The 27,692-nt window shown below is 44.3% G+C and overlaps 3 protein-coding genes and 1 pseudogene across 8 annotated transcripts; 3 read left to right on the plus strand and 1 right to left on the minus strand.

Moving 5' to 3' along the window:
- Positions 1–140: 140 nt before the first annotated feature.
- LOC127754954 (transcription termination factor MTERF15, mitochondrial-like) lies at positions 141–3,903 on the minus strand. 6 transcript variants are annotated; one of them, XR_008012931.1, is made up of 4 exons: positions 2,644–3,903; positions 1,830–2,024; positions 520–579; positions 141–391 (listed from the first exon to the last, which is right to left on the minus strand). XR_008012931.1 is itself a non-coding variant. In XM_052280561.1 (2 exons), the coding sequence occupies exon 1, from the start codon at positions 3,836–3,838 to the stop codon at positions 2,660–2,662; it is 1,179 nt and encodes a 392-aa protein (XP_052136521.1). In that variant the 5' UTR covers positions 3,839–3,903; the 3' UTR covers positions 141–579; positions 2,644–2,659. The 6 variants fall into 6 exon arrangements, 1 of the variants encoding a protein (XP_052136521.1); XR_008012929.1 differs by lacking the exon at positions 1,830–2,024; XR_008012928.1 differs by lacking the exon at positions 1,830–2,024 and having other exon boundaries at positions 141–442.
- A 7,882-nt stretch (positions 3,904–11,785) lies between these two features.
- LOC127754131 (uncharacterized) lies at positions 11,786–13,792 on the plus strand. The gene has a single exon (XM_052279598.1). It carries the CDS (start codon positions 11,867–11,869, stop codon positions 13,226–13,228), a length of 1,362 nt encoding a protein of 453 aa, XP_052135558.1. The 5' UTR covers positions 11,786–11,866; the 3' UTR covers positions 13,229–13,792.
- Positions 13,793–17,078: 3,286 nt separating this feature from the next.
- Positions 17,079–18,825, plus strand: LOC127753833 (transcription termination factor MTERF2, chloroplastic-like). The gene has a single exon (XM_052279282.1). It carries the CDS (start codon positions 17,136–17,138, stop codon positions 18,363–18,365), a length of 1,230 nt encoding a protein of 409 aa, XP_052135242.1. The 5' UTR covers positions 17,079–17,135; the 3' UTR covers positions 18,366–18,825.
- Positions 18,826–19,739: 914 nt separating this feature from the next.
- LOC127754680 (uncharacterized) lies at positions 19,740–27,223 on the plus strand (annotated as a pseudogene).
- Positions 27,224–27,692: the final 469 nt, after the last annotated feature.

Genomic DNA, 27,692 nt, shown 5'->3' on the forward strand with positions numbered 1-27,692 from the left:
TCAAAATGTCTCCATTACAGTTGTTTCAAATTATAATTTTTATTGCAGTATGCTATCACATACGGGGTAGTTGCCTAATATTAATATGAATTAAAAAAAATCCACATCAACTCAGACATTTCGAAAATCTGATAACCCGATTTCAGAAAAAAACATAATGGTATTCCAAGGTTGAATTTGGAGCCCGGGAATATTTCACACCAAGATTTCAGACAGATTGTCAAATCTTCCATCACAATTTTTTTATGATACTCTTTACTTATCAGATAATGGGGAGGAACATCATTTCACCACAACAGTTGATGCATGGCCCCCCAACTTGCTTTCTTCTTGTTGTTTTTCTTTTCTTGATCAAGGAACTTGCTATCTTATTTATCATCAAACATGCATCCTAGGTAGCAAAACGATCAAATGTTACATGCTTGGTCATCTTGGAAGGTTTCTGCAGTTCATGCAACAGATAACCAACCTTCGAATGAGAACAGCCTAAATTTGTGTAACACATACGATAAGGTATACCTGCAAGCTTGCCTCCTCTGTAGTCCGCCTCAAAAAACAGCACAAGATATTAGCAGCAACCTGAAGAAACAAGATGTATAATGCTACATGTATAGAAAAAAAAACCAAGGGGGAAGTCAATTTATAACTTAAGTGCACATGCACTCGTTTCCTGTATGTTATCTAAATGGTTATGAACAATTCGAAAAAAAAATCATCTCACAACAAAATACACGCACAAAAAGAAGGTACAAACAATGTCGATGAAAAGTTATAATGTCAGCCAAGTATCTTGAGGTTCCTTGAAAGCATCTTGAAATGGATGAATGAGTTAGCTCGTTCAAACAGCTTGCCACATGTTTATATTCACTTAACTGATCATTACTATATATTTAGTTTGATCGATTCTTTTCATGTTTCCGAAAAGATTAGAGATGAACAATGGAAACTATTAAGACTGCACATTGGATTAGAGAAATAATGTAAAAGAGAGTTTAAGCAATTAACAGTTCAACAGAAGAAAAGTAGATAGTGGAACAAATATAATACTGGAAGTGTTATTTCCACATTGCCACCAAGAATGGGTCTTTCAAATATCTAGATAGGTGAAAGCAGCAAGCTGCTTGAAAGAAGAATGAGCCGCGTCCTCTGAAATTGCAAGCACCATCGGATGAGACTGGTAAAACAAAGGGACCGTTGGATCAATATATGAGAATAGAATCCATTGGGTCAATCTGGAGGCTTCTAGACAAAAGGTCAAAAATACTCCATCTTTGAGAACTCACATGTCTAGGATATTTAAAACACTATGTCCGGCTAATTGATCGACTGATCAAATAAAGAAAAAAATATTGAATGTAGCCTCACCCGTAATTTTCAAGGTAAAATATTTTTTTATCAAGGTAGAAAATATTGTAGTCCTTCCAGTCCTTCAAGGTAAAAAATATTTTCAGTCATGTGAGGTTAATTTTTTTTTTCAAGGTTAATAGTCCTTCCAGTCATGTGAGGCTACAATACTCCATCAATTTTACCTTGATCAATAAAAAAAATATTTAATCTATTCATTTACTTTGTTAGGTACATCAATCACAACCTTTCATTTTTAATTTACCTTTTTTCTTAAAGGAAGTCTATCTCAAGAAATCTGAAAATAGGTAATATTATCTTCGTTTTTAAATAATTGACGCCGTTAAATTTTTTATATGTGTTTGATCATTTGGATTATTCAATTAATTTTGCAAACATAAAAAAATAACTCACTCTTAAAAAAACTTAGATAATAAATCAAACCGACCCAATTTATTTTACGATAGAGACAGTAGTATACTCACCAAACTGATTCTATTGATTGCCCACTCATATAGACAAGTTATGCTGTAACTTAGAGTTGCGAGAAGCGCAACCGAGTGGCTATAATATTGGAAGTGTTATTTCCACATTGCCACCAACAGAAGGGGCCGTCAACTAATAACTGAATTTTCAAATTGGGTCTTTGGAGGAAAATAAACACGAAAATAATCCCCCACCTGTAGAAATTAGGACAAAATTGTAACAGAAGGAATATTTTGAGGAATGATATTACAAGACTCAACAGGTTAAAGGATTCCCACGTTGTTGTTGATAGCAAGTTAGCAACATTAGTCATTTTTAGCTCCTAGCCCTTCAAAATCTGTACAGCACTACATCAGTTTGTCATCAAGCATAAATATTTAATTTATGTTTAGCTACCAGCTTTATATGATGATTCGGTAAATACCAGCTCTACATGATAGTCTGATGGAATGTCCCATCCCTATATAAATTACCCATGCCAAAAGCCCACAACCGTGCAGATAATCACAATAAGGAAAGCCAATATCTGATTAAAAACAGGGCACATCCTTAGGAAACAGAAAATGATAGAAGAGTTACATATATTAATGAGACTGCTCATTCGCTGCTTCTCAAGTAAAAGAAAGCAACATAACATGAGATACAGATATCCAAGATTGAAACATAAAGAGAAGATCACATTATGAGTACTCCGGATGACCATTAGTTCTACGGATAAAAGCCAATATTTAATTTGCCATGAATAAACATTTAGTGATGAGCATAACAACATAAGGCACAATGCTAGCAATTAGCATCAGATAAAGGACGAACCTGGGAAAATCTACATTCAACGGTGAGCATGAGCAGGCATTTTCCCGGCACAAGCAGCAGCGTAGGAGTCTGCGAGCGTGGGAGCTGCTTGCTTGTAAGGATCAATGTATCTTGCAACGAATTTTTTCTCAGAGTAAACAAGTGAACTGCTGAAGTCAACAGCATCCTTCATCAATCCCATGGTCCTCAGGATCTTCATGACAGAATGCCGTGGCACCATACGCTTCTCGAGGCTGTAGCCGAGCACCCAAGGCCTTTCCACAATGAACTCACGCTCCAAGCCAACCTCGGAGATCAGGAAGTCTATCTTTCGGCAAAGGTTCTTGTCGGACAGGTAGAAAATATGTGGCGAAATGCAGACCGCGGCACGGAGCTTGTCCTCGGAGCAACCAAGAGTGCTCCTCAAGAACTCCATTTTCATGGCGATCATATCTTCAGAGATCCAACAGGCGGACTTGAGCACGTCTTTGAACCGATCCGAGGAGCGGGGCACGACCAACTTCTCGACGCACAGCACCGACGCCTTGACTCGCTCTGGACTCAACGACAGCACCGTCCACTTGAGCGTAGACAGCTTGGCAATTTCACAAACACTTAGCCCGCACTCCTGGAGCAGCGCGATGTTCGGCTTCACGACCTTGTCCAGGTCGCTCATGAGGATTCCGTTGTTCCCCTTCAGTGCCGGTAGGAGCTTGTCGAACGATCCGACGAAGCCGATCCAGAACTCGAGCCTCGGGGCGATGTCGCATTTGCGGAGGCCCATTGCGCCGCCGGCGAGGAGGAAACGGGCGATGTCGGCATCGGACAGACCGACGCGGTCGCGGAGGGAATGCAGCCGGCGGGCGACGTTGCGCGCCCTGGCGCAGAGCAGCATCGGGTCGGCGGCGACCACGGCGGCGAGGTCGGCGCGGGAGAGGCCGACGCCGGAGAGGACGGCGAGCACGGCGTCGGGCTTGGCGGGCGACCTGAGGTGGGAGAGCTTCTTGGAAGCTTTGAGCGCCTGGGCGCCCGTGAGGCCGCAGGTGGCGACGAGGTACTCCTCGACGGAGAAGGGGGGCGCGGTGTCGGGCCCGGCGGCGGTGGAGAAGAGGCGGCGGCTGAGGTGGAGAGAGGAGGAGGATGCGGCGGAGGTGTGGGGATGGGCGGCGGCGGCGGCGCGGAGCAGCGGGAGGAGGCACTGCCGGAGGTGGAGCATGGCGTCGCCGGCCGCCGGCCGCCGGGGAAAGGCGGCTGCTTAAAAAAGAGGAGAGAGAGAGAGAGAGCCGCTAGGAGCAGTCAAACCGATCTTTCGCTAGCCCTGTTTAAATACCACCCCCAAAGTTTTGCAGCCTATCGCATCGAACTTTTGCAGCCCTGTTTAAATACATATATATATATATATAAATTATTAAATATAAGCTAAAAATAATTAATTGTACAAATTGTGATTAATTTGTGAGATAAATCTTTTAGGGTGACTAGTTTCTCTTTGGGCTTAGTTTAGTCCTTGAAGTTTCAAATTGTCCAAACAAGTCCTCCAAATTAATCATTTGGGTTAATATAGTCCTTAGACTCACAAAAAGTGCCACGTGAGCATGCAAAGTCATTCTCACATGCAGCGGTATGAATGAAATGACCATTCTACCCTTATATACCACATAGAAAAGAAAGAAAAAAAAAGAAGATAAATGATTTCACACGTGTATGATCATTTTAGAATTGTCACTTACGATTGCCGCTGGCCTGTTATTTTTTTCTGTTTGTGTTTTTTTTTCTTTTCTATATGGTATATAAGGGTAGAATGATCATTTTATTCATACCGCTGCATGTGAGGATGACTTGACATGCTCACGTGGCACTTTTTTAGGTCTAAGGACTATATTAACCCAAATGATTAATTTGGAGGGCTTGTTTGGATGATTTGAAACCTTAAGGACTAAACTGAGCCCGAAGCAAAACTTCAGGGACCAATATTGGCTATTCACCTAATCTTTTAAGGCTAATTGCTCCATGATTTGACTGGTGCTATAATAAACATTTACTAATGACGGATTAATAAATTCGTCTCGCGGTTTACTGACAGATTCTGTAAATAGGTTTTTTATTAGTGCCCTAACACCCTATACGACAACCTTTATAATACCCGATGTGACACGCTAAAACTTTACACTCCTGAATCTAACCACCCCTACCCCTAAATATGGGAGACCGGTCATTTCTCTTCGACCTGTAATTTTGTTTTTTAAAATGTTTTTTAGCATTCTTCAAGGAAAAAATACCCCCGCATTACCCCTAAAATATTGGTACATTTGAATTCTACCCACTGTACAAGTAGACATTTCACATTCTAACCTTCTCAAACCGGACAAAATATGCGCTGACTCAATCGAAGAGGTTTCAGTCATACTTAACGCTAATGTGACAATCCAATCAGTAATGAAGTTTTAAAAATCATAGGGCCCACCTATTAGCCTTGTCACCCCACTCTGTATTGGCGCAAGGGTGTTGTGGGCGTGGTGGGCGGTGGCGAGGAAGGGGCTTCTCAGGAGGGCATTGAAGGCGAAGCTTGAGCTTTCATAAAGGGTGATGTAGGCGGCTACTCGGAACGGCAGCTCGATCTTGCTCGGGGAGGTCCATGGAGGCAACAACTCGCCAATATCGCTTGCCATGCTCGAGCTCACTTGGGGAGGTCAATGGAGACATTGGTCGGAAGTGATGGTCAATGCTCTTCCGCTCTAGATCTGCACCTAGGTTCGTCTCCCCTCGCCCACCGTTGTCAACTAGTACTCTCGTCTCTAGCTCCACATCCTTGAGTTCTCACAGTTGGACCACCTCGAGGAGAAGGGGAGCTAACAAGCCCCTATAACCGGCCACCACACATGAACCCAAGTTCCCCTTCTAGGCTCCTCGGCAGTAGCGTGTCACCTCCTCGATCTCCAACCGCTGCCCACCACACCAAGGAGTGATCAAGTACCACCTCCCTGAGGAGTGCTCGAGCTCACCCCCAGCCACCACCTCCAACGGCCTCCTCGCCGCTACCCTTTGGGGACCTCCCCAAGCAAGCTCGAGCTCCAAATTCATCGCAAGACACAACAGAGAGAAAGAGATGGGTGAGAGATATGACGAGTGGGTCCTATAGATTTTTTGATTGGTTTGCCACATTGACGTCATGTGTGCTAGCTCTAGCTAAAACCGCCTAAAAGTACCAGGGGGTTATTTATCCGCTTTGAAAAGTTAGAGGTGTCAAGTATCCGTTTTTTAGATTAAGCAGTAACTTGTACTGCTGCTATAGTTCAGAGGGTAATTCGAACTTTTTCCTTCTTTAAAAGTCACAAAGTTGTTTGGCTTTGTATCGCAAACATCATTACAATTTCACTCTTTTACCACGGCACGGAGTGAAATATCAAAATTGCCCCCTAGTCTTCCTCGTCCTCCTCATTTCTCCTCTCCTATCTCCAAATGTATGCATGTTCCGTATGGATCCTACCATTTGTAATCTTATATGCACTTCGAAAAAATATGATGTCTGAAATTTATTCACCTTGCTCTTTTTTGCAAAGTTACAACAAGAAAGCAGTCCAAGAGCTCATACATTCTGTCACTGTTGCAACTCAGAAAACTCCAAAAGAGTGTCTGCTAGATGTAAAGCCGACCTACAAGTGTAATTGTCAAGCATGTAACTCAGGAGGTTCCAAATTTCAAACATAGCAAATCCTAACCAAAATAGTCAAATATAATTGACAGGTCAATGTATGTTACATAGGCGTGAAACCATGAAACTAGGTGGTGGCTGATCCCAGAGCAGAGCAACCTCTTGAATGTTCCTTCAACATAATGAACTTCGAAAAGGTAATTCGATGTTCTTAAGGCCAATCTCTTGAAATGTAAACAAGAGTTTGGTCAAGTAGGATATGAAAAAGGAAAGCTAATAGCCTAATACAGCTTGAACACTGTCAGCTCAGGTGCTAAAGCAATAAGACATGATATGTGCAGGGAACAGATCAAGACAGCTCATCTGCTTTGCACATATCGACCGTTGAAGCATGGATCACCATATCAGAACTTAGATCACCTACAGTTCTACCATGGAAGTCGACTGATGCAGAAGTGAGAATCCACCATGAATTGATATCTAAGTAAGCATCAGATGCTAAGGCTCGATACTAACCTTACCCCTGCAAGATATATCGTGCCTCCCGTGTCTCTTTTTAACAGTGGAATCCGGCACTACAGGCATTTTCCCAGAACAAGCTGCACTGTAAGCATCTGCAAGCCCAGGAACCATGTCCTTATGAGGATCAATGTATCTCGCAACGAAATCGGCCTCACCTTGCATGATTAAACCATATAAGGAAGCATCTTTCTTCATCAACCCCCTCGCCTGCAGTATCTCCATGACAGAATGCCGTGGCACCATACGCTTCTCAAGGCTGTACCTGAGAATCCCAAGGCACTCCACAATGCACTCTGGCTTTAAGCCAACCTCAGTCACCAAGAACTCTATCTTGCGGCGAAGATTATCCATTGATAGGCCAAGAATAGTTGGCCTCTTGCCAACCGCCATAAGGATATTGTCCATGGAGCAACCAAGAGTCCTACTCAAGAACTCCATCCTCGCGGTGACGCTGCCTTCATTGGTAGAGCACACGGCCATCCTGAATGCCGGCGAGCAACAGGGCACGCCGAGCATATCGGCACGATGCACATAGCGCTTGATTCGCTCTGGATTGAACGAGAGCAGCCTCGGGTTGGTCTTGACAATATCACAAACAGTTAGCCCGCACTCCTGGAGCTGCGCGAAGTTGGGCTTGATGACCTCCTCTATGTCGGAGGTGAGGATGCGGTAGCTTCGCTTGACGGTCTTGAGAAGCACATTGTAGGAGCCCAACAAAGGGATCAAGAACTCGAGCCTCGACGCGATGTTGCAGTTGCGGAGTCCATAAGCGGAGGGTGCGGAGGTGGAGAGAGGGTAGTGTGTGGCTGGCAGGGTTAGAGGCCGCGGCGGTGGTGGCGGAGCGGAGGAGCGGGAGGAGTTCTCAGAAGTGAAGCATGGCGAAGGCGGCAGAAGGCGGCTGGCGGTGAGCAGAGCCGCCGGCGGCGTGATTTGTTTGTGTTTGGGGAAGTTTATGGATTATGGGCAGTGCTCCTTTTTTTTTTAACCCTATTATGTTTATACTAGCTAGGATAATTGACAAGCACATATTTTACCCTTCATTTAGGGGCTCTTGAAAATTTCAAGCTTCATGACATGCCGAAATTTGCAATCCAATTCACAAACTTTTTAAAAATTATCACCAAAGATATAAATTCACACCGTGTAGGCGGACATTGTCGGCCGTGCACGTGGCCTCCTGCTAAGAGGACGTCGATGAGATTGTCCCACTTTGTTGCCTCGCGCTAGATGCAAGCCCATCGTGAGGCAGCCTCAACTCTCAACCCCTGCCTTGGCAAGGTGTGCACAGTGAGAGATAGCCTCATTGGTGGCAGCGAGCAATGAGGCAACGTGGTGGCCGGGCGGGTCTCTTCCACGGCACGACGTTGCCGTTTGCATCCCAGTGAAAGTGCAAGCACAGCTAAAAGATCGGACCGTCGGTGGCAAGGAAATGTGTGGCAATGATACAAGTGTGTGACTGCAACGAGGCACGGTGGCGTGTAGTGGGGCTGCCACCAGGAGGAAAGCGAGGAAGAGGCAAAGCTGAGACTAAGATAGGTGGCGAGTTGAATTTAGGAGCCATTGACGGCGGCTTGAGCTAGTACGGTATGGACAACCCCAACATGAGCTCCTTCTTGCATATGTTTGTTGGTGATGGTAGCAATGATGTAGGAGATGAGATGGACGTCCTCGATGGTGAAGAGCAGTGCCTCACAGTTGTGAGTACGGTGATCAAGTTGGTGACTGGGGCAGAGGGCTACAGTCACTTGGGACGGCCTGACACACATGGCATCTGAGGGATGAGCTGTTAGATGGAGACGGCAGGGACACAGAACGAAAGAATTTGCATCCCAATACTACAGGAATCGTGACTTTCGCGGTGTTAATTGTAGGACACCGTACGAAGTGACTTTTAGGGGGAAATCACTCTATAAGGCCCCCTTTGATTCAAAGGAAATTCATAGGAATTTTAGAGGATTTCATTCCTATAGGAATTTTTCCTATATAGCCCTTTGAATCTGTTAACAGTGAAATTTGGTAATCGGCAAAGACGTCATCGGCTTAGAATCATTATCGGCTGCAGCATCTCGGAATCAGCCGATGGGAGTTATAAAGTCGCCAATAGTCGAATTCCTGCTATATTCGGTTAAGGAAATCAATCTACTAAATGAAGCTTATCCCTAAGTGACCGAGTTTAAAGAGGATGCGGCATGGCAGTTTATCTATTAATTAGGAATAGTTTGTTAGTTTCCTTTTATCTTTAGGAAAGTGTGTTTAGTGTCCGATAAGGACTTTATATTTTCCTTTTATCATTAGGTTAGTTTCTTTCTTGTCCGACAAGGACTTGTATCAACCCATGGGTATAAATATGTACACCCGGGGTCTATGTAATCTATCCTCACGATCAATACAATTCGGCGCATCGCCACCTTTTACCTTTTCTACTTTATTTTATCGTCCGGCGGGACTTGGCACCTGACGCGGGGCTGCATCGCTGTTCGATCTCCGGCGAAGGGGTAAGTCCAATGTTCCGTCGGCCCAGGTAATTGTATCGTTTACGTCAGCGTCGTTCAAGGCTGCATCAGTACATTCGACCTCTTGGATTGCTCTGGTTTGGATGATATATTTGCCTACCTATTTATCATATGTCTCTGTTAATCTAGTCTTAGCATATCAATTTAGCTCTATCGGCTGCTTCTTGTTTTAGGGTTTCTGCTGGTATCGGCTAAATCGCGTTGCTAGATTAGATTAGCTTAGACATCTACCACCCTGAAAACTCAGTCAACGGCTTGATTGTTTAGATATTATGTTTCTTTTCATACTTAGTGCTGCATCAGTTAAGTTTGATCTACTAAGTCGTGCTTAGAACCATAATCTCTAGCCTGCTTCTTGATTGCCAATAAGGGTTTCATCGAGGTTTCAGCCGGTGAGTTATCTGGACGTTGCATCGGCTCATAAGGATTGCATATATAAGTTGGATTTAGCCGATGACAACAAAGGTTTCACTATTTAATCTAATCTTGTGGATTTCATAACATCAGACCTCCAGCTGATGTGTGCTTTAACCTTCAGATCGATGCTTATTTATCATATCAATACTAGTCGATTGGTTTATACTGGATTATATTGTTATTTTATTACATCATCATCAGCCGATTGTTTTTATATCATTATCTACATTTGACATATAGCCGATTGCTTAAACCCTATCACTATCGGCTGGTATCGGCATCGGCTATTATCAGCTATCGGCTGGAACTACTCCATCAGCTTGTCAGCCGATTGGCTGTTTTGATCTACTATTTGTATATCTTGTCAGTTGCAGGATCAAACTGACTGGCATGCCCGCATTTCATCATATTTGGACCTACACTGGAGCTAAGCAAATCTCCCAGGCCGGTGTGTTCGATTTTTTCGTCAACAGAATCAAAGGAATGGATCTTATGGAATCCTATGAAAATCCTATGGATTGCCTAATGCCATACAAGTTTTAGAGGAATTCTAACATGAGGTAAAACCTCTTGGAAACTTTCCTTCGAGTCTTTATCTCTCCTCTAATTCCTGTGTTTTTCCTGCGGTCCAATCAAACGGTCATTCCTCTGTTTTTCTTGTGTTTTGCAATCCTCTGTTTTACACTTACATTCCTATCAAAATCCTACGTTTTTCCTATTCCTATGTTTTCTCATTCCTGCGATTCAAAGGGGCCTAAATGTGGAAATTAGCTCATGGACAACTTGCCCATTAGAATATTCATTTGTGGTTGAATAGGAGAGAGAAATCACGTGAAAGTTCTAAAATACCCCCAGGTCCACATGTCAGGTCTTTCATCTCTATCTTTGTCTCTCTCAAGCACATGGGGCCAGCTTCCAGTATTTTTTCCCCTTCTACTTCCTCTTTCTCTCACTCCTATAGGAGGCTGGGGCAAGGTGCGGTGAGCTCGATGGCGGTCAACCATGGGTGGCGGCGTTAGGGGAAGGAGATGCAGATGCCAGCCATTCCAAACACAGTGGGATGTGTGGACATGCTGTCGTTAGGGTGGTCGAGGAGATTAGTGGCCGTGCCGGAGGAGCACGGTAAAATGACACAGTCTTCAGGGAGCTTGTTAGTGTCGAGGATTGATTAAGGGCACCATGATACGTTGTTGCGGCGATGCCACTCCCTCTATCGCGGCCTCCATGAGTCATTGCTCCTCCGCGATGACGCAACCCTCCGCGCTGCACACCGCTCCCTCCATCCTAGCCTTCATGGTGGCGTGACTCAGCCACAGGTTGCCACTCCCTCCACGCCGCACGATGCATCCTTCATCCTGGCCTCACGGCATCGTTCCTCCGTGATGGTGTGGCCCTCCACGCGCCACAACTAGAAAAGTGATGATTCGGAGGTGGATGCAAAGAGATGGAGAGGATAACACTTGAATGATCAGCCTCCACATCTTCTTACCCTATTGCCACCATCAAGCCTTGCCTCGCCCCGTCCTCTTGCGAGATTGAGAGTAGCAAGAGGAGCATGTGAGGTAGAAGGGGAAAAAAATACTAAAGGCTTACATACAGTGCCATATATGCTCGAGAGAGAGATACATAGATGAAAGACCGAAAGATTGAAAGACCAGAAACGTGAGCTCAAAGGTATTTCTTTATACGAGTTCTCTCTCATACCCGGCTAGAAATAAATATTTTAATGGGTGCAGTTTCCATAAGCTAATTTCCATGTTTACCGAGTCCATTCCCTCAAAATCACTTTGTGTGGTGTTTTAGAGTTAAAATCACGAAGTCACTGTGCTCGGTAGTAAAATTTCCCGTTAAGAAAAGCGTATGAATCATGTGATAAATCTAGTTTTTTTTATACTACTAAACATATGATACAGTTCTGCAACTCATAAACTATATAACTAGAGACATATGTAACTATAAATCAATCAAAGAAGACATTTAACAACCGTCGATCCGTATATGAGATCATGAGTCGGACCGTTGGATCGCGCACTTTTTTTTTAAAAAAAAAAGAAAAGAAAGAAAGAGTCCATCTTGTACTGTACCCCGCCGGGCAAAACCCCCGCCGCCGACCTCGACGGCGGCGTTCCGCCGCGGCGCCATGCTCCACCTCCGGAGACGCCTCCTCCCGCTGCTCCGCGTCCCCTCCTCCCCCCATGCCTCCGCCTCCTCCGACGCCCATCTGCGCCGCCTCCGCCTTCATCTCTCCACCGCGGCCCCCTTCTCGGCCGAGGACTACCTCGTCGCCACCTGCGGCCTCACCGGCGACCAGGCGTTCAAGGCGTCCAAGAAGATCTCCCATCTCAGGTCCGCCGCCAACCCGGACGCCGTGCTCGCCGCCCTCTCCGGCGTCGGCCTCTCCCGCGCCGACCTCGCCGCCGTCGTCGCCTCCGACCCACACCTCCTCTGCGCCAGGCCCGACAACGTCTCCCGCCGCGTCGCGTCTCTGCGCGACAGCGTGGGCTTGTCCGACCCTCAAATCGGCAGGTTCCTCCTCGCCGGCGGCGCGATGGCCGTCCGCAAATGCGATGTCGCCGAGCGGCTGGAGTTCTGGATCCCCTTCTTGGGGGGATCCTTCGAGACGCTTCTCAAGATGTTGAGGAGGAACAACGCAATTGTCAGAGCTGATGTTGAGAAGGTGATCAAGCCCAACATCGCGCTGTTCCAGGAGTGCGGGCTAACTGTTCGAGATATTGTCAAGATGCCCGGATGGCTGTTCACGTTCAATCCAAAGCGGGTGGAAGCGGCTGTGGAGCGTACTGGCAAGCTTGGTGTCGAGCTCGCCTCCAGTAGATTAAAGTACATGCTGTCTATTGCTGGCAACATCACCGAAGGCAATGCATCTGCGAGGATGAAGTACTTGAGTAGCACTCTTAATTGCTCCATGGACAAGGTCGAGTATATGGTCGGCAAAATGCCAACTATTATAACACTTTCTGAGGAAAAGCTTCGCAGTAAGATTGAGTTCTTGAGTAGCACCCTTAATTGCTGCGTGGACAAGATCGGTCATATGGTTTGCAAAGAGCCATTTATTCTAGCAATTTCTGAGGAGAAACTTCGCATCAATACAGAGTTCTTGAGTAGCGCTCTTGGATGCTCCATTGACAATATCTGTTTTATGGTCTACAAAATGCCAAGTATTCTAGGACTTTCTGTGAACAATCTTTGCAGAAAGATAGAGTTTTTGGTCACCAAAGTCGGGTTGGAGCCTGATTACATTTTGAGTAAGCCTGTTTTGTTCGCGTGCAGCCTGGAGAAGCGGTTGATGCCGAGGCATTATATTGTAGAAGTCCTTTTGGCTAAGGGATTGATAAAAAATGCTGGCTTTTTAACATATGCCATACTGCGGGAGAAGGATTTCATAGCAAGGTACATTGATCAACACAAGAATGCTGTTCCTGGGCTCGCTGATGCCTATGCCACAATTTGTTCTGGGAAAGTGCCTCCTGAGCTGCAACTTTGACATCCTCAGACTGAGATGTTGGAGTTCATTTCGGCAAGGTGCCTGCTGAAGTCCAACTATATCATTTTTGGATGGATATATTAGAGGTTAATTATCTTTCAGGCCTATATCTGACCTAACACTTCATGCTCTGAGGATCAGTACTTGATGTTCATTCATAGTCCTGTATTTTTCCATACCCATTGATTTCTGCTGTAGTTTAAGTTATTGCTATTTATGCAGCAACTGGATTGTTTTAATCTTGCTGCCCTAGTGCCCTTATAGCTTTACTGTCTCATGTGATGGCTCGTTGCTTCAACAGCTGTTTTCCTGTTCAGTTATTTTGAGAAAAATGGGTTTTTGCCGTGTTAACTGGACCCTTTTTCCCTCTGCTTTTTCTAATTTTTATTTTCTTTCAACCTTAAGTTGATGCTTACGTTGATAGTTGGGTATATTAGAAAGTAGGAAGTATCCCCCATGGCAGCACACTGCATGGCATGATAGCACACCAGTGTTGTCCAACACATGGATCTTTAGTAATTAAAAATAGGAAGGATCATGTAAGAGAAACAAATTAAATATATGATAAGGTTGATTTTTCAAATGTCATTTTATTTCCTATTCTATTTTCGATCAGTTCATCACCGAAAACAGTTAGTATATATGTCAGATAATCTGTAATTATGATGTCATTTAGCATTTAATCCTTTCAGTTAGCTACTTAAAAGTGACAGTTTGTTAACCTTGGTGCTTCCAAAGATACCTTAGCACTAGGATGCAGGAAAAGAACACACTGGTTGCTTACCACAGTTGCACCTAAAAAAATGTATGTTCTTGAATTGAAACCAAAGTTACCAAACAGAGGGAAATTTAGCTTTGTTTGTCACGCACAAGGAGTGTTACTGCTCACCATTTAGCAATTGTACCTCTATGCAATTCTTTCAATGACTCTGTTGGCCTGGTTGGTGTGTAAGTTGTCACCGTACCCTTCTGCTTCCATTTTTTTGTTATTTCAGACACATCACCGTAATTGGTCTCATCCAGGCCGGTTTTGCCATCATCAAAGGATATATTCTGCTAATTGAAGTATATTTTAAGCATTTTTGTGAGCAGCATAATCCTAACTTAACAGCTCTCACTGCGAAGTGCTAAAAACCCACAGCCCCATAAGTCTACAAACAAGAAAACACAGGACCGTTTATTTTGAAACATTGGTAAGTTCAGAATATTGTCGTGTGAAAATTCAGTTGCCTGCAAAGTACAGTATCAGGTACTGTACTCTCTCTAAGCAACATGTGTACATCATGAAAAAGAAAATACTCCCTCCGTCCCATAATATAAAGGATTTTGGATGGATGTGACACATCCTAATACAATGAATCTGGATAGACGGTCTATCCAGATTCATTGTATTAGGATGTGTCACATCCACCCAAAATCCCTTATATTATGGGACGGAGGGAGTATATATTAGGGTTTGAATGAAACAAGTGGGACTAGCGTGAAATCAGTTTGGAGTAGAGAGTGAGGTTCATTTGAATATATATGCATGATGTACAAGTGGAACTGAACTGCATCCATACAACTCATAATATCGATTCTAAGCTATTGTACTTCTGATGAACTGGGCTGATAGATGAATTGGATAGGCAAAGTCGGCCTTGGCTTCAACTGGCACCACCATCTGCCCTAGCCATTGGTGGGATTTCCAGTGGGTACTAGCAGTGTGAGGTATGGACAGGGATGGCAATGGGGCAATGTGGAAGTAGCTTTTGTGTTGTTGGTTGCTTCTAAAGCATGTGGTTTATGAGGTAAAGTCTAAATTTGGGGCGCCTTTTGTTCTTAATAATATTTGATTGGGGAAAAAAATACTGTCAAATCTTTTTACAGAGTTTTATCCTTTTGTGGGTGATTCATGTGTGAATGGGTGAATCTTTGGGCTGCTACCATTCTCTTATTGACAAGATCCAATGTGCTGTTCAAGTTCAACTGATTAAACGTAGCTGATTTTGGTTGTGGGTGGTTCGATTTTTTCCTTTTTTTGTCAACATTATGGTGTTCATGAAAATGCTGAACGTGCTCTGCTTAGATGCATGCCCTGTGTGGCTGCATCTGGTGTGTTTTTAGGGAGATGCTCTTCATTGGGTTGCCATTGCCACGCATTTGGAGGTTTATTTTAATTAGATTGTTGATATTGCATAATTGCTGGAAGCAAGAAAAGCCCCCGTTTCATTCTTCTTGCTTCGATTTGTTGAAACCTATGGCTCACCAAGTCACCAGGAATGATATATGGTTTTCAGACATATAGTGTTACTGACTTCTCAACTTGTGTAGGCATTGGATTAGATAATAGTTGCAGTTTCTTTGCTTAGATTGCTTAGATGCAACTCATGCAAGTTCAGTCGTGTCCAGTATGTTGGTTTGTTTGTAGAGTGTAGACTTTTTGTTAGCCTAAATCATGGTAAACAAAATTTTCACATTATGTAATTGGCTGGTTGTACAACTTTAACCAACTGAAAAATAGGCAAAAGTTTGGGTCACTCGTTGTCCTGATTTTTTTCTTGCTAAGATTTATGCTATGCCTATGGCCAACATGTAAACTCCGCGAGCCGTCGTTTTTTCATGACCCTTCTGTGCCTCAACTATGATCTGAATCCTCACTACTTTTACCCGCCACTACTTGTGATCCTTGTCTAGCTACCGCTTCCATCTCTTTGGATGTGAGGTTGAGTATGCTATTGTGGAAGAACTAAATAATCAAACTACAACGTCTTCTTTTGCTCCTATTTGCATCTCCCTATGCTCCTATTCGCATCTTCTCCGTTCTATCATTTTAACTAACCTCTTCAATCTTGCAATACGGTTCAACTTTCGTCTTTTGAGATCCCTAGTGTGGCAATAGCAATTTACTCCTAGTGCTTTTATATTTTTTTTAAAAAAAACATAGTGGTTTTTAGAAACCATGTCTTATGGCCTTTCCTGAAAAAAATATATTTTGGCATAGGGGAAACAAAAATAGGAGCAGCTTCCTAATCTTCATATTGAAAAAAGAGTGAAGTGTACGGGCGGTCCTTAAACTTGTAGGGGTGTGTCATCTAAATCCCTAAACTCTCAAAATGCATATCCAAGCTCTAGAATTTGTCATAGTATGTCATCTAGGTCACAAATCTCCACAACCCCTTCAGAATCCTACGTGGCGTTAACATGGCATGCTACACGAACATGACGTGGCATTATTTTGACTAATAAATAAGACCCATTTAAATTTTTTTCTTTTTCTTTTTTTCTTCTCTTTTTTCACTTTCTTTTCCTTTCACTGTGACCCGTGCAGAAAAAAGGAAAAAAAAAGAAAGGAAAAAGAAGAAGAATAAGAAGAAAACGAAAAAAAAGAAGAAAAAAGAAAAGAAAATGACACGTCACGTCCATGTGGCATATGCCACATTAGCGCCACGTAGGATCCTAGAGGGGATGTGTCGATTTGGGATCTAGATGATACACTTTGATAAATTCTAGGACCTGGATATATATTTTGAGAGTTTAGGGACCTATATGATACAATCTTACAAGTTTAAGGAGCACCAATGTACTTTACTCTTGAAAAAACAAATACAAATATATTTGATGGAAGGGGGGGGGGGGGGGTAAAAAGCAAAGGACTTGTTTAGATTGTAGTCAAAATAAACCCTACCAAATTTTGGCAATGGCAAAATTTTGACAAGATAGCAATATTGCCAAAATTTTAGCAGGATTTCTTATGTATTGACAAAATTTAGTAACAAACTAAACATAGATATTTTTTTAGTAGCTTTGCCAAAAAAAAATGGTATGGTTAAAATGGCATCAAAGTTAACAGGCCCAAAAGGCCAAAATTGCACACTCCACACTGCCGAACAAAATCCCTAAACCCAGCCTCGCCGTCGCCGGCGACATGCTCCGCCTCTCATTCTGCCGGCCGACGGCCGGCGGCGGCCTCGCCGGCGCCATGCTCCACCTCCTCCCGCTGCTCCGCGCCCGCGCCGCCACCCATCTCCCCACCTCCTCCTCCTCTCTTCACCTCAGCCGCCGCTGCCTCCTCCTCCTCTCCACCGCCGCCAGATCCGCCGCCGCGACCCCCTTCTCCGTCGAGGAGTACCTCGTCGACACCTGCGGCCTCACCGGCGCCCAGGCGCTCAAAGCCTCTAAGAAGGTCTCCCACCTCAAGTCTGCCGCCAACCCGGACACCGTGCTCGCCGTCCTCTCCGGCGTCGGCCTCTCCCGCGCCGACCTCGCCGCCGTCGTCGCCGCCGAGCCGCAGCTGCTCTGCGCCAGGGCCGACAACATCGCCCGCCGCATCGCCTCCCTGCGCGACCGCGTGGGCTTGTCGGACCCCCAGATCGGCAGCTTCCTCCTCGTCGCGGGCGGCGCCAAGGGCATCCACGCGTGCGACGTCGCCCCGAGGCTGGAGTTCTGGATCCCCTTCTTGGGATCCTTCGAGACGCTCCTCAGGATCTTGAAGGGGAACAACGTGCTGGTGCTCTCCGACCTTGAGAAGGTGATCAAGCCCAACATCGCGCTGCTCCAGGAGTGCGGGCTAACTGTTTGTGATATTGTCAAGATGGCCAGGTTTGCTCCACGCATGTTCACGTCCAACCCAAAGCAGGTGGAAGGGTTTGTGCGGCGTGCCGATGAGCTTGGCGTGCCACGCACCTCCGGCCAATTCAAGTACATGGTGGGTATTTTTGCTAACATCAGCGAAGGCAGTGCCACCGCGAGGATGGAGTACTTGAGTCGCAGTCTTGGTTGCTCCATGGACAAGCTCCGCTCTGCGGTCCAAAAGTTACCACAAATTCTAGGATTATCTGAGACAAATCTTGGCAGCAAGATAGAGTTCTTGGTCGGCAAGGTCAGATTGGAGCCTGAATACCTTTTGAAGACGCCAAAGCTGTTCACCTACAGCTTGGAGAAGCGGTTGGTGGCGAGGCATTATATTGTGCAAGTCCTTGCTGCGAAGGGATTGAAGGGATTGAAAAAAGATGTTCCCTTTTGCTCATATGTACAGCTAGGCGAAAGTTGTTTTGTAAAAAACTTCATTGATCAACACGAGAACGTTGTTCCTGGTCTTTCTGATGCCTATGCTGCACTTCGTGCTGGGAAAGTGCCTCCAGAGGTCCAACACTGACATCTTCAGACAGAGTTATTGGAATTCATTCTGGCAGAATGCCTTCTGGAGTCCAACTATAACATCTTTGGAGGTTAATTATCTTTCAAGCCCATACCTCATGTTGTGAGGATTACTAATTGGTGTAATGGTTTTCATGCATGGTCATGCCTTTTTCATATTTTGATTTCAGTTGTAATATGAGTTGTTGCTAACTTGCTATTTATGCAGCAACCTGATAGTTTAAATCTTGATGCTCTAGTGCCCTTACAGCCTTACTGCTGATGCGATGACTTGTTTCTTGAACCACTATGCTCCTGTTCAGGTACTTTGAGCAAAAAGGGTTTTGGCAGTTCTACCTGCATCATTTTTCCCTTTGGTATTATCTAATTTTGATTTTATTTCAACCTTCAATTGTTATTTCAATAGCTTGTTGGGTATATTAAAAAAATATCCCCATGGCACCACACTGCTTAGCATGCTAGCAGACCAATGCTTTCCATGTTCAGTTCAATCATTCTTCTCTGGTGAAATACGGGGCATGGATCTCTAGTAATTATAAACAAGAAATATCATGTAAGAGAGATAAACTAAATATGATCAGGTTGATTTTTCAAATGCCATTTTGATAGGCTCATCGCTGAAAATCAGTTATGTATGTCACATAATCTGTAATTAGACTTTCACTGCGCATTAAGAATTCAGTTATCTACTTGGATGACAGTATGTTAAGTTTGGTGTTTCTAAAGCTAAATAATACTAGAATGAAGTAAAAGAACACATTGGATGTCTAACACAATTACACCTAAGCAATTGGAAGTACAAATGAACGAATTGATCAGGAAGAGGTGTTGAAATTGGAACGTGCTGGCATTGGCTTTGTGGAGATGCGCTAGAGAAACTAGTCGAAATTCGAAAAGCATGGTCTTATCGTTGATTTGATACATCAAGTTAATTGCATGAAGAGTGTCACTCATAGACAGGGATATGGATCAAGTGATTGTTTGTTTGGCAGCATTATCCAGGCACTGGAAATGGTACTGTTCATCATTTAGCAAATGTGCCTCTATGCAACTCTTTCTCTGGCTCTGTTGGTCAGATCAGTTTGTATACTTTCTGCTCTATTTCTCATTTATTTCAAGACAACAACACCATGATCATGATTGTGCTAATGATTTTGTAAGCATTTCTGCAAACAGCATAATTCTTAGGCAAATTTTGCTACAGGACATCGCAATTGTGTGGTTTTAGCTCAGAGACACCGCGAAAGTAAAGTTTTGGGGGAAGACATCCTATAATCGTGGATATTTGCCGATGGACATCGCACCGTCTAAATGAAACTTGCCGTGCTGACGTGGCGGATGGGAGGCCGTTTTTTGACGTGATTGGACCTAAATGCCCCTGCGCCTTATCTCAGTTGTCGATGGCGTCGCACATGGTGTGGTTGACACGGACCACGAAGACGAAGACGCCGCAGAGCAGCCGGGTCACCTGCACGAGCAGCAATGGGGAGTCAAGCACGCTGCCGGAGCCCTCGACATCGAACAGCAACTGGTCCATGGACTGGAACGGCGACCTCTGCTCACCGCCGACGGCGTCCTCCAGCTCCTGCAGCCGCACGTCGGCGTCAGCCTCGACGAACAGCTCCCCTCGCCGGTGCAGTCGACGACAAGCTTCCTCGTCTCCACCTCCCGAACGCGCCCGGCGAGGCACCAGCGCCTCGCTGAGCGCGCGCCGGACGACCGCCAAGGTGGTGAGCTAGAGCGGCGCCATCACCGCCGCGATGCAGACGGCGGCGGCGGCGACGGGAGGGAGAGGGTGGAGCGGCCGCGGCGACGCCCTTGCCGAAGGAGAAGGTCCAAGCTCGCTGCTCTTGGTGAGCACGGCGGCGGCAATGGCGCCCTCCCGTCGCGTCCTTCTTCTTCGCCGTGCGCACGCCGGCCGACCTCGCCAACGACGTGGCACGGCAGTGCGCCAGGAACATCGTGGCGGCGCTGCACCTGATGGTGCACAAGGCCACGCGGTTCCAGACCATGTCGAGGCTGGTCGCCGGGTTCATGCACCCCAAGGCGGCGAGCAAGAGCGGCGCAATCACCGCCGCAATGAAGACGACGGTTGCGGCGGGAGGACGAGGGTGGAGCGGCCGCGGTGACGCCCGTGCCGGAGGAGAAGGTCCGGAGCTCGCTGCTCTTGGTGAGCGCGGCGGCGGCAATGGCGCCCTCCCGTCATGTCCTTCTTCTTCGCCACGTCGGACTTGCCGCTGAACGAACTTCACCTGGACGCGAGGCAGCGTCTCGTGGTCGTCGAGATCAGACAGCCGCTTGGTCTCGTGAGGTGTTGGCGTGGGGGGGCCGACGAGCTCAAGCTCTCGCTGGCACACGGCGAAGCAAAGCGGCGGGGCTGACGAGCTTAAGGCTAGCAGTGGCGTGCGTGGGCTGATGTAGCCGCTGGGTAGGCCCGCACCACTTACCCACTTACCCACTTAGGCCGAACCACTTAGGAGTAAGTGGGCTGATGCGGCAAGCCCACCACGTCCGGCGGCGCCACTACAACCCACATCGAGGGAGCATCAGAAAGAGGAGGGGAACGAACAAGTTCGACGCTGTTGCGGCTTGAACCCTAGCCGCTGCCGCCATGGATTCGATGCCGCCTCCTCCACCGCCTCCTCTGCCGCCTTCGCCGCCACCTCCACCTCCGCCGCCGTTGCTAGTGATCTCGCAGACTTCCTCCAGCACCGCCGCTTCCAATGCGCCCTCCAAGGGACCTTTGTGGTCATCGCCAGTCATGGGCTCATGGCGGCGCACTCATCGTTGCTCATTGCACCCACTCCGCCTGTTTTGTCAATTTCTGTGGGTGGTGTTAGACCAGCTTCTGCTTCAATCCTGTCGACCTCTACGCATGTGAGTTCTTGAATTTTTTTTCCCTGATGTGGATGCAGTGAAAGGGAGATGCAGATGCAGTGAATCTGAGTAGGATGAATCCAGAAAGCAAGGATGTAATTTTCAGATTCAAACCATATTTAATTTTGTAAGGATGTACGCATCACTTCACTAAAAAAAGAAGATTATTTAGCTCCTGCTTGTTTGTGATTAGTTGCTTTCGTGACATAACAATGTGCAGTTTTGATGGCTTGCCTTTACATAACATGCTTGATGGTCACCTGGGATGTAAATATGTGATATGCCTGTTTGAGAAACATCATTGAATCTTGTACATTAATCTTATACCTTTCTGACTTTGTTTTGAGTTATATGAATAGACTGTTCTTTTGCTGTTCGATTCCTGTTCAGCATTATTATGTATAAACTCGTTACTATATATACACACTGCTTCTTTTTTCACACATGAAAACAAGTTTAAAAAATAATTTACATGTAACTGCTTCTTCTTTTTTTTGTGACTATGTAACTGCTTCTTTTGGCGCTGACTTTGAACACACAAGATTAGCCTTGGATAACTAAGTTTCAGCACTAAAATAATTATCTGTTTTGTTCATGAGTTTCAGAGCCCCCTAGATTTTAAGCTATGTCAATTATATAATGCAGTCGCTTGGCTATCAAATTCCTTTTTATGACAGAAGACAGTTTGGAGATGTACATATGATTGTGTGCTTACATTTTGCTTAGACGGGAGCACACCTTTCCTGACAGACAGATGGTGGTGTATTTCTTTCTTTGCGTTAAGTGGATTATATTTTCATGGAATTCGATGTTATGCAATTCTGTCAGTATATGCAGGGGTTCCTGAGAAGTTCCTGAAGAAAGTCTGAACATTGAGGTTCTGTGCTGAATGCAGCCTCCAAATTGTCTGAATGTTGATTTATTTTATATTCTTTGCCAGCGTAAAAAAATTATATTCTTTGCCATGAATTGCCCACATTTTTTTTACCAAGTTTTGGTTATACCATTCTAAACTTCCTATGCAGAACTCAATTCTGCAGAAATTGCAGGTTGTTTTCTCTCTTTGGTGCCTGCAGATTCTTCTGATTCTTTATGGTTAGCAGGTTGCTTGCTAATATCCTAGGATCTTGTTTTTTTTGCTGGCAGTACCATATTTTCGTCTGAACTAGTGCAAGCAACATGCATCCTATGTTCTTTCAAATATTCATGAAGTAGTGCTTCCTGATGAAAAACTCATATATAATCATGATTTGTCAATATCCAGAATCTGAAGATTTGTGTCATACACCATCAGGCATTGAAGTAGAGCAGCTGCAATGAACAGTCTTGTGTTATTGATACAATCGTTAGTTTGATCTTCATTAGGATATTCATAATGTCCTATTATTCCACTCACATTAATATTGTAAATTCAGTGAGCAATGCAACGGTTCTGTGACTTCTGTCATTCTGTTTGCCATCTTTAAAATCTTGGAGGAAATTTCGTTGTTTGGGATTGAGTGCTTAGTCTGAATTCTTCTCAAACATTTCTTGTAATTGATGCCACTGTGATTTACTACTACTTACAAACACTAGCACACAAATAGCAAGCTGATTATCTGATCATGCATGTTCTTTTAATCTGGGCAAAGTAGAACCAGCAGGCAGGCGGGCAAGGCTGCCAGAAGTTTGCGGGCTTGCATGCGGGCTGGTCGGCGCCACTTACTTGTTGCGGGCATAGCGGCCGTGGGGCGGGCACGTCGCAGCCGCGCCACTGCCAGCCTTAGACGAGCTCGGGTTCTACGAATGGAGCCAAACTGAGTGGATACGAGGAGATAAGGCGTAGGGGCATTTAAGTCCGACCGCGTCAAAAAACGGCCTCCCGTCCGCCACGTCAGCACGACAAGTTTTCTTTAGACGGCGCGGTGTCTATCGCAAATATCCACGATTATGGGATGTCTTTCCCCAAAACTTTACTTTTGCGGTGTCACTGAGCTAAAACCACACAATTGCGATGTCCTGTAGCAAAATTTGCCTAATCCTTACTTACAGAAAAGCTAAAGAGTGTGCCTTTGAGTTCAAATGCAACATTATTACAGTATTCCTGCTTTAATTGCGAATATGCAAATGCTGCTAGGATTGGATCTTCGCCATGATTTTTACTGTAAAGTTTTGGGACAATAAACGGTGGGTTTTTAATATGATTTGGACATAATTTATACTTTCATATTACGCAAAGTGCGCTATTTGTAGTTTATGACCTATCAAATGTTAGTGGTGTGCACACGTATGTGTCTTTATGGCAATTTAAAATGTTAGACTTTTTAAAATCAAAGGGCTATTTTGGATTGGTACTCTGCCAGAATTTTAGTAATGTTAAAGTCTAGGCAACTCTTTGCACTATCAAATTATTTTATCGGGCAAGGTTTCTCACAATATTGTTTACAAATACAAGCACGCAAGAGTTAGCACTATCTCAAGTCATAAGTATTTGACGTTTAGGACAAGATTATGCTAAAATTTATTTTGATCACCAATAATCTCAATGAGTAGTTTATTAAAAAAATAGTTGGATTTGAAATGAAAAGAACTATCATAATGCCACAAACTTAATAAGATCTATAATCTTATTATAATATAAAAATATAATGCAAGTTCGAAAGTTTTGAATAAACTTGTCAAAACGTTAAATATTTATGACTATAGTGGGTACTCTTTAGGTTGCCAGTGATTCAGTTGAAAAGAAAATCACCATTAATAAGAGAGGAAAAATAGTTCATAAGTTCAAACTTCCATAAAGTTCCAAAAATAGTCTGAAAATTGTGATGTTGTGGGGATAAGCTATTATAAAATCCATCTACAAAATTCATGCTATTCGGGAAAACCAAACAATCATGGTGAGCCATTCATAATTCTCTACTAAACATTAAACAGTAGTAAGCAACATTGCAATGGAGGCTAATATCTCAAAAACACTACTAGCAAGTAAAAAGTATATACATACATCCATAGGAGACGGCTTGCCATTTTAGGAATAAGTCTATTTGCCTCTCTCATCTGATCATTATCTCTTTGCTCCTAATTAAATTCTCTTTCTCAACCGTAAAACTGGTTATAATGTCTGAGAATGTTAATGGCATGTATGCGCTGCCGGCACGTACGCTGCAAAAGCTTGCACACGTGTGTTTTTTTCCTTTTTTTTTCTTTTTTTGCGCAGCCACGTTTCTTTTTTTTTTCCTTTTTCATCTCAACTTTTAAAACTTTCAACTGAAATTTGAAACTTTCAACTCAGATTTGAAATCTTTCAACTCGAAATTTAAAATTTTTGAAGTCAAATTTGAAAACTTTCAAGTTTTTGTCTCAATTTTTAAAAACTTTTAACTGAAATTTGAAACTTTCAACTGAGATTTGAAAACTTTTAACTTAAATTTAAAAATTTTCAACCTAGATTTGAAAACTTTCAATTCAAATTTTAAAAACTTTCAACTCAAAATACAAAATCTTCTAACTCGGATTTGAAAACTTTCAAGTCATATTTTGAAAATTTTCAAAATCAATTGTTTTTTATTTTTTTGTTAGGAAATTATTGTAGCATTTTCACTAATCACCATGATTAACGCTAATTATTGGGATTAATGACGGCGTCACGCGCGTCGTCGTCGAGGAGGCGGAGGCCCGCGCGCGCGAGTTAGCGTCCTCGCGCATGCGTGCGAGCTAGCCATGCCCGATAAGGGCTCACCCTCATGTTCGAAAAGCAGTTTCTGCTAACGTGGTAGGATCGCGGTTGACTCACTTCCGGCCCAAACCACGGGGATTGGGCTGCAATCCCCACCCAATTCCGGCCCAAACAAACAAAGCCCAAGAGAGTGGGTATCGTCATGTGCCGTCTTCCCCGTAAGAGCATCACCAACAGCCACCCAAAATTCAATCCCCTAAATCATTTTTTTAGATCTCTAAAAAGGATTTAAGATATGAGTATAGCTTTATCTCCGAGAGATTCCCAAAATTTAATCCAAAAAAAAAAAAAGTGGGCCACATCGACAACTACCAACAGAATCGTCATTCCGCTCCTCCACTCACGCTCGCGCACGTTGCATCTTCCTCTCGACTCCTTTCAGCACATTCAGTGATCAATCTCTTTGACATCATAACTGACAGTTGAAGCATTGAACAATATTTCTATTGGCTGAGTATTTGTCCCAAAATGATATTTCACTTGATTATTACCACGATCTCCTGTATTTTACAAGGAAAAAATATTGGTTCTGCAATCATCAACAGTGGGGGTGCCAGCCCAGAAAAAAATCAGCTTTTTTTAGTGTGAATGGTGTTAATTAACAACACGAAGTTTTCAGCAGCTGCAACAGTACTTTTCAGTACTAGCAAGCAGCAGTTTTTAGCCAGCAAAACAACAAATTTCCAGGACCAGCACCAAGCAGTTCTCAGCAACAGCAAGCTCAAGATTTGAGCAGCAGCAACGATCAGTTTTCAGCAATCAGCAATAGCAAGCTAACGAACAGCCATGTTCCATCATTGAATTGCAAGAAAAAAACACTGACCAACAGCACTGAATCATCCAAGGTCGAAAATATATTGTGGAGAATGGAGGAAACAATTATCTTATTAAGGACAAGAATAAATCTTTGAATGCCACTAAACCTGCCTAGAGCAGGTTTGAGCAACACTCCAAATAGTTTGGGATCAATAACAAATCCTCTGCGCCAGGGCTGACCCCCAGATCGGCGGCCTTCTCCTGGCCGGCGGCGCAATGGCTGTCCTCGGAATGTGACGTCACCCCGAGGCTGGAGTTCTGGATCCCCTTCATGGGCTCCTTCGAGATGCTTCTCAAGATCTTGAAGATGAACAATGCAATCCTCAGATCCAGCCTCGAGAGGGCTATCAAGCCCAACATTGCGCTGTTCCTGAAGTGCGGGCTAAGTGTTTGTGATATTGTCACAATGGCCCAGAATGCCACGTGGATCCTCACGTTCAATCCAGAGCGATTGAAGGTTGTTTTGCAGCGTGCTGAGAAACTCTGCGTGACCGGTCAGTCATCTGCATTCAAGTACATTGTGTGCAAAGTTACCCGTTTCAGTGAAGGAGCCAGCCGGCTTGCAGTGGCTCGCAACAGACTAGGCTTGGGTTGGCTCGGCTTGGTTAGGGAAACAAGCTAAAACTTGAGCTCGGCTTGGCTCGTTTCTTGGCTCGAGCCAGCTCGAGCTGACTTGCAAGCCTTCATGTTGAAACACTTCTTTATATATATATTTTGTAATTATTAAAAAAAGCAAGAAAAAATCATTAACATGTAAAATTTAAATAAGTTTATATATTCAAGTCTTCGAAATCTTAATGATAAATTTCAAGTTGACAAATAATAACGTCATATAAAGTGAAATAATCGATATAAATAGCTCGTGAGCTAGCTCGGCTTGGCTCATTTCAGCAACGAGCTGAAAAGGAGGCTTGGGCTTAGCTCGTTTGGCTTACGAGCCGAGCCAAGCCAACCAAGCTCGAGCCAAGCCCGAGCATTTTTTCCACCCTAGCTGCAAAGATGGAGTTGTTGAGTAGCACTCTTGGTTGCTTCATGGACGAGCTCCGCTATGCCATCTGCAAGTCTCCACAAGTTCTGGGATTTTCCGAGACGAAACTCCGTGCCAAGATAGAGTTCTTGGTGACCAAGGTCGGATTGGAGCCTGACTACATTTTGCGGAGGCCTGTGCTGCTTGCGTTCAGCCTGGAGAAGCGGTTGGTGCCGAGGCATTATGTTGTAGAAGCCCTTGCTGTGAAGGGATTGATAAGAAAAGGTTTTGACTTTTACCATTGTGTATGTATACGCGACGACGTTTTTGTAGCAAAGTACATTGATCACTATGAGAATGCTCTTCCTGGGCTCGCTGATGCCTATGCTGCTGTTCGTGCTGGGAAATTGCCTGCGCAAGTCTAACTCAACATCTTCGGACTCATGTTGGAGGTCTATTATCTCCCGGCCTATATAGCTAATGCAACACTTCATTTTCTGAGGTTATCAGTTGATGTTCATTCATGGTAACATCTATTTTCAAATCTTGACATCAACGGTAGAACTACAAACAATCTGATTGTTGATAATGCTATGCTGGTTGAAGTCATGGATATTTATGCAGCAACTCGATTGTTTTAAGCTTGCTGGCCTAGTGCCCTTAATTTAATGCTCATACGATGTCTTGTTTCTTCGACAACTATTTTCTTGTTCTCGTACTTTGAGCAAACAGGGTTCTGGCATTTTTTCCATGCTTCATTTTCTCCCCCTCTGCATTTCCTAATTCCGATTTATCTCAACCTTCAGTTCATGTTTACGATTTCTAGATAGTAGTCCACATGACGCCACAATGCATGGCCTGGTTGGCTGATTAAGCACCGATGTAGTCCTAATCATTCTTGAATGGTCAAATATCATGGATATCCGCTTATTGAACTACCATGCGTGCAG

Source organism: Oryza glaberrima, chromosome 11 (assembly GCF_000147395.1).
Source record: "Oryza glaberrima chromosome 11, OglaRS2, whole genome shotgun sequence".
Taxonomy (NCBI): Eukaryota; Viridiplantae; Streptophyta; class Magnoliopsida; order Poales; family Poaceae; genus Oryza; species Oryza glaberrima.